We start from the raw sequence: 7,396 nt of genomic DNA, 5'->3' as shown, positions 1-7,396 counted from the left end.
AAGTATAAGAAATATTTAAAAATTATATCAAAGTAAATATTTTTATGTATAAAATAAAATTTTAAAATTATATATATAATGTTGGGTTGGTTTGGTTTCGGGTTGGTTTTTTTAGTTAAAACCAAACCAACCCAAATATAGTCGGGGTTTTTTTTTCAATACCAAACCAAGTCAAACCAACCACTAATCGAGTTTTTTTCTCGGTTTGACTCAATTTGCGATTTGATTCGATTTTCGGTTCGATTTTGTACACCCCTAATGAAAATCATATAGCCATCAATGAACATGGCCTAATTAAATAAACTTCCTCCTATCTTTTATTGTGAAAAATTTGGTCATACCATTAATTGTTATGGGGATAATTCTGCTAATATAAATAAAATAAACCTCTAGATGAATCAAATAAAGCCACTAATTCTGGTGAAGGTGGTGGCAAAACTAACCCTACAAAGGATAATATTTAGGTGAAACTATCAAATTACATGAAATAATTATATTTTATCTCACTAATTATTAATTTCATACAAGATTAATTCAAGTCAAATATATTTAGATTTATAATTTTTGCTACCAGATTTACTGAAATAGAAAAAGAGACGAGCAAGAACAAGGAGGCGAGTGAGATTTGTCTATATATTTCAGATATATGTGAATCATACTAGATATACACTAGATACCTCACATGTATCTGGTGTGATTTCGCATATATCTGGTGTGATTTCACATGTATGGGATACCAGATACACGAGTAAGATAGGGGAATAGCGAGCAAGATTTATCTATGTATCGTAGATACATGATAATCCACATGCATACAATGTATCTAGAACAAATTACACTTGATTTTAACCCCATATATCTGGACATATCTGGACACACTAAAAACTGATAAAATTTATGATATTGCAAACTAATATATTTAATAATTAACTCGAAAACTAGTAAGATTATCCGAATATTTATGGTTCCTGAATAGTGCAATGTGGTTCATGAAAATATAATGGCAAAAATAATGAAAAAAACACAAACATGAATATTCAAATCATACAATTATTTTGTTCATATAATACATAAAATATATGGTAAGATTGGTAGACGTTGCACATGAATATGTTCCCTATATGTTAGGGAATAAATGCCTTCATTATTAACAAAAGAATATAATACAACAACAATAAGGCATTAAACAATTTATACTAAATTATTATTAGACAAAACGATTTATAAGGTCAGTTTTAAACAAGAAATATTATAGCTCTAAATAAATTACATATACAGAAATAAATATGCTACACTCATTATTAATACATACAACTTACAAGCACTTCATAATAGTAGCATTAATACATAACACACTATTTAATCCGGACAAGCACCAGCTATAATCGATGAAATTTTGATCGATTATATTCATTTTAAAAAGTCAACCTGATTTCATCCATTTCTGTTCTTGCATTTCTCCATTGCCCTTGGTGCTGAAGTTAAATTCGAAAAATAATTCAGTGTTATAATCAATATCATAATGCTAAGTAAGCTAGTTGGTTAATTAACTAGAATTACAATTTTGCAGTAAATTAATCTAAAGATAAAATAAATGACAATAAAACAGTAATTAATAAGTAATATATATCATATATCATATATCATATATCATACCTAATCCAATTGCTTCAGTTCCTTTCATGATGCGCAAGCGTTTGCAAGAATCAACAAACATCCTGTTCATTAAAATGAAATAATGTAAAGTTATTAATTAAGTGAAAATATAGGGGCATAAGTATATATAGTGTTATGTCCATGATGGAGGATGGGTCATGGAAGGATTGATAGATTTTTAGGTTGATAAGCTTTTGAAAAAGGGGTGCAGATGACATAGCTTAGGAGAATTCCACATTGAAATGAGATAGAAAAATGAAAAGTTTTATAAAACATAATAAAAGTTCACATGGTACACATACTTATGATTTCGAAAATAGCATAGAACAAAGGACAAATATTTAAAGTCTTTTAGGCCGAAGGAGACAATACATGTACTATGTTATAGGGTGTAGTGACAAATATGATATCAAAGTCGGGTTTAATTTCTCTTTTAGTACGGCGGTGGGCTAGACCTATGAGAGGGACAATGAGCCCTTAATAGAGTGAGTGTCTGTGATGCCTATGACGGAAGGCGGACTAATGAGGAGGAGATACATATATAGAAGTACCATCAAATGTCTAAGGTAGAGAATTCAAAAGAAGAGGTGTACATGACACCTTCAACAAATCTCACATCGAAAGAGAGAAGGAAAGTAAAAATAAGTTTTACAAGGCATAGTATAAGTTCATATGATATGCACACTTATATGCTCAGTGATGGCATAGCACACAAGGAATAAATTTGTAAGACATTTGGGTCAAAGCTACTATATCAGTATATTTAACTTAAATTCCTCACAAATAGATTTATAAAAAAACATGTTGACAGTGAAAAAACACTTTTACATACGTCATTAGTACAGTTTAACATGTGATAGCAAGTTAATTAAAATCTTTATCATGTCATCATCCATTATTGTCTACCATAAAATTTATTTGTAACTATCTTATAAACAACTTAATTATATAAATATTTTACACCATCAATGAGTATATATAAAAAAAAAAAAAATTAAAATATAGTATATAGTTGAGGTGTCAAAGTCTTACCCCCATGGGACATCTCCAACAAGCATCCAATCACCATCTTTGTCTTCATAGGTAGGAACATAATCAGAACTATTCAAAAGGTCCATCAGTTTCCTCTCATTCATGAAGTCTTTCATTCCTTGGACTATTTCACAGTTTCATTTCAGTCAGTAATAAAACATATACATACAAATTATAATAAATGATCTGAAAATAAAATTTAACCTATATAACATACAAATCTATATGCTTCGATTGGAACTGAAAGTTTCAGAACAGGTGACTAGTATACCACAATAATCAAATCTCCTTTTTTTTTTTTATTCGGTTAGGAATTATGTTGGCTTCGTTGGGAGGCTCGTGTAGTTTGTTATGTCAGCTTCAAAAGGATAAGTTGTGTTGGAATTGATAAAGTTCCATGTGTACATTCTTTATTAATATAATTTAACACTTATTGTGTATAGGTTATCTTACATATTTTTCATGTGATTAGTTTCACCTAAATAAATAGTTATGTATAGTTATTTTTTAGTTGATCAATAGTTGGTAAAAAATAAAATTTTAGTGGGAAAATTCAAAATATAAAAGAAAATATACACATTGAAAAAGCTAAGAAAATTAAAATAATATAGTATAACACATTAAAATAAAAATAAATCGAGCTATGAACTATCCACATAACTTAATTTTTCAATGAAAAGGTGTTAATTAACTTCTTTTGGACAAAGGTGAGTCCATGCAACTACAAATAGTATAATATAACTAAATTCACTTTTTGTACTTATCTTAAAATGTAATTCTTTTTTTTTGTATTCTCAAAGTATATAAATTATATAAGTGCAGCTAGCTAAAATATCAGTTATGAGTTCAACAAATAATACTAGTAGCTTTGGCCTATACATGTGTGAAGAAATCAATCTTAAATATATCACTAATTTATCTAAAACTCATTAATAATTTAGAATCTATAAATTCAATTTTTTAGATTTGTTCATGATAAAAAGTTAAATTCATAGAAAATATAAGAAGTAAATATGTCATACCAATAGTGAAGGAATTGAACATCTTGGCTAAGGCATCAGATAATTCTTGATAACTCTTGTACATGTTTAAGTCCACTTTTCTAAGGTAAGGTGCACCATCCATGCTCACCTTCACTAAAATATTGTCACTCTCTTGGCCAAGCTTCTGGGAAGTCAAAATATTCTTTCGAAAGGACCTTACTGGTGGCCAACCCACAATTTGTGTCCTGATCATTTGTTTATACATTCAAAGGAGTTATATACACTGATAGTATAAAAGATGAATATAAGTTCGTATGAATAGATTTGTTCGAATTTTTCAAAAATATTGCTGATTGTATGTCAAATTCTCCAAAAAAAAAATAGTGTATTTTTTTGAAAAATTCAATACGAATATAACATCGATTTTAAAGAGTCTTAACAATATAGTGATGGATATATACAACACATCGGTAAGAAATTTATCTGAACTCTATTATCTATTGATAATGGTACGATGCAACTTGAGGGCACCAGAACTACTCCGTGATTACCTATCTACCTCTCATCCAGAGGCAGAATTACAGTTCTGCTTACAAATTCGAAAAGCTCAGTAAATTCAATCTAAACTCTATATTTATACTCAAACATTCAGATAATATTTATAGATAATTTATTCATAACCTACTAAATAATTATATTTTCTAAAATACACCAAAAATCATAAACTCAAAAATTCTAACTCTCTACTAATTCATACCAACACAAATACTTGATGTCCATCAAAACTCAAATAGATGGACAGAAATCACCTAACATTTCATTTTATAGAAAAGTAAAAAAAAATAGAATTTAAAGACACATTAAAAAAAAATAGAATTTAAAGACACATACTTGACAGCTGGGGCTTTGAGTGTTGAATTCTTAATGTTGTTAATATCAGAAGAAAGATTGAGCTTCAAATCTACAAAACCTCTTTTACCATTAACATTATAAGTATCATTATCATCATGAACATTTTTTCTTCCTTCCCCAGGCAACCCTAGCCTTAATTCTGTCTCCTCAAAATCCAACTTATTACTACTTTTTTCTTCTTCCCCTATCATTTCTTGTTATTTTATTTAAGAGTACTTTTGGTTTGAGATAGAAAAGTGAGAGTTAAAATATATAGAGGGGAGAGAAGGAGATAAACTAGCAACTAGATTGGACTTGGTAGACCTTATTAAATTGTTACCCCACTCCCTTATTTTATATAACATTATTTGACTATGCACAAAATCAGGGGTCGAGGGAGCAAATGGTTCATTCGAACCTCCTCTGTCAAAAAATAAATTTTATATATATAAGATAACATTATTTTTAATGTATATCTTGCATCTAGGAAGAAAGACTTTTAGTTCATATAAAAAATGTATTATAAGAAACAGGGTAAAATTATGCTATTTTGAATAGTTTAAGGATAAAATTAGTCAACTTTTCTTATGGGAGTAACCATTAATTAGTTAGAAGGACATTTAAAGTTATTTGAGTAGTTGAATAGTATTTTTAAGCTAGTTAGTTAACTAATAACAAAAGCATTTTCTAGCCAAAAATATGAGGGAGGATAAATTAAAAAATACTTTTAATTTTTTCTCTTTTCATGTAAATAAATGATAATAAAAAAAAATCATTATAAAATAGAACGAAAAGAACACTTAATTACTAGCTAGCTAGTGGCTACCAAAAAATAAACTAGCCATTGAGAAAAATAAAAGGAGACAAAGAAATAACAATTGAATGAAATAGAGAAGGGTGTGTTTGTGCTAAAAAGAGTGTATAATGGTATTAATATGGCATATTAAAGGTGGTGGGGAATGGGTTGCTTTTGTCTTCACTTACTTTGATAAATGATTTGTTGACACTTGCTAAAGATTATGAGCTGGATTTTATATCTTGTTGGGTTATAATTTGATCTTATCATATGCTTGATTTATATTCTCATGCATTAACTTTCCTTTGGTATTTGTATCAGGTGTTTATATTTAATTAAATATAAAAATATATATTTAATGCTGGTAAATTTTTATCTTTTTTCCACCCTTTATTATTCTCAATTGTTTAATTATTCACATCGACTTAATTATTGATGATTTGATGAATTTGTGTGTGGAAACAAATAAAATTAAGGAATTGTAAGAAATTACATTATTTATTTAATTATGTATAATAATTAAAAATATTTTTATGAATATATATTAAATGAGGAATTCTTTCGATTTTTTTTGAGCATTTACTTTTTTATATTATAAAACTCCTCAATAAAATTTTTGACTTCACGATAAATAAAATAAGAATTGTGATGTTGGATTCCTTCCGATTGCATCAACTGCTCACTCACTTTTTCTCTTAAAAGACAATTCTTTTTCACACACCTCTATCAATTAACATTGAATACATTATTAACTTATCACTCTTTTCTTAAATATTTTCTAAATCCTATACGGTTCCGCCTACTCAAAACTAAGAGGGGATACCGTCTACTATTAAAATCTTGATTTTTATAATAGTTGCGTTCTTCTATGCAAGAAGAAGACTTAAAAAGAACAAAGAAGATTGGATCCGTAGATACCGGGCTTGGAACATCTCACCACACGCATACTAAAAGCGCGATCTTGAAACTAGAAACTCTGATTTTGAACAAATGAGCAGATAGGCTTGACGAAGTTTAGGAAAAATGCAAGAAGAATTTTTGTCGTTCTGTCTTTCGCACATATCACTTCTTTTCGTTCAGTTTTACTTATTTATTTAAATTTTAATTACTTTTAAAAATAATGATTAATATGAGAATTTTACTACAATATTCATTTTATTGACGTTTGATTAGTCTTAGATTTTAAAATTAATTTAGGGAATAAATAATAAATGTTGAGGGTAAAACATAAGAAAATAAAATATTTTTTTCTTGATATACTAAGTGATAAGTGATATGAGGTAAATATATTTTAAGAGTAGTGGACAAGTAAAAAAACCATCAACTCTATACAATGTTTTTCTTATACGTAATTTGCAATTATGCAATTTTCATTTCAAAAACATTCAAAAGGAAATCTTGGATCAATAATAAAATTATCTCCTATGACCTATAAATCACATATTCAAGCCACGAAATCAACCATCAATACTTTTGATAGGGTAAGCTTCCTTTCATTACACCTAGTTAAGATATGACCCTTTCATGAATTTATAAACGCAGAATGCTTCTGTATTTTAAAAAGTTTAAATATATATATATATTCGACTTTATTCACACAAAAAAAAAAAAACCTTAATATGACTTGATGCTTCAAGCACCAAACTATTATTATTATTATTTTTTAACTTGTAAAAAGTCAATACATATTGGACCCTGAATAAAAACAATATATCTAAATTTACATTTATTTTTTTTAATACAAAATACATCGTACACGACCAAACAAACCTTAAGTTGTGGGGGTGGGGGAGTGGGGGGGATAAAAGAGGTAGAAGAACATACTAGGAATATAGGCAAAGGACCCAACACAATGGGGATAAAAGCATGTGCACACATATTCATTTCTTAGCCTGCATGTGAACTTGTTGGGCTTTTGTCACATTGGAGTCAAACCCTATTCCATGTGTAGGGCATCCCACAATTAACCCCTCTCCTCAAACCCTAGTGTGTCAATATATATACAATATATATTTATATTGATGATCATAAGTCAATC

The 7,396-nt window shown here is 28.4% G+C and overlaps 1 protein-coding gene across 1 annotated transcript; it reads right to left on the bottom strand.

Annotated features, from left to right (window-relative positions):
* Positions 1-1,182: 1,182 nt before the first annotated feature.
* LOC102587812 (auxin-responsive protein IAA16-like) lies at positions 1,183-4,891 on the bottom strand. Its single transcript, XM_006366601.2, has 5 exons — positions 4,563-4,891; positions 3,711-3,916; positions 2,689-2,812; positions 1,657-1,718; positions 1,183-1,475 (listed from the first exon to the last, which is right to left on the bottom strand). Exons 1-5 carry the CDS (start codon positions 4,772-4,774, stop codon positions 1,435-1,437), a joined length of 645 nt encoding a protein of 214 aa, XP_006366663.1. The 5' UTR covers positions 4,775-4,891; the 3' UTR covers positions 1,183-1,434.
* Positions 4,892-7,396: the final 2,505 nt, after the last annotated feature.

Source organism: Solanum tuberosum, unplaced genomic scaffold, assembly GCF_000226075.1.
Source record: "Solanum tuberosum cultivar DM 1-3 516 R44 unplaced genomic scaffold, SolTub_3.0 scf00665, whole genome shotgun sequence".
Lineage (NCBI taxonomy): Eukaryota > Viridiplantae > Streptophyta > Magnoliopsida > Solanales > Solanaceae > Solanum > Solanum tuberosum.
Note: the sequence above shows the minus strand (reverse complement) of the source record. Positions and strands in the feature narration are given on the sequence as shown.

What these genes read in the sequence shown, in the direction of transcription:
- LOC102587812 (XM_006366601.2), bottom strand. Translation starts at nt 4,774, where the DNA reads ATGATAGGGGAAGAAGAAAAAAGTAGTAATAAGTTGGATTTTGAGGAG. An exon ending in CTCAAAGCCCCAGCTGTCAA is followed by an intron (nt 3,917 to 4,562) that starts GTATGTGTCTTT and finishes ACAAATGATCAG; the next exon opens with GACACAAATTGTGGGTTGGC. An exon ending in GTTCAATTCCTTCACTATTG is followed by an intron (nt 2,813 to 3,710) that starts GTATGACATATT and finishes ACTGTGAAATAG; the next exon opens with TCCAAGGAATGAAAGACTTC.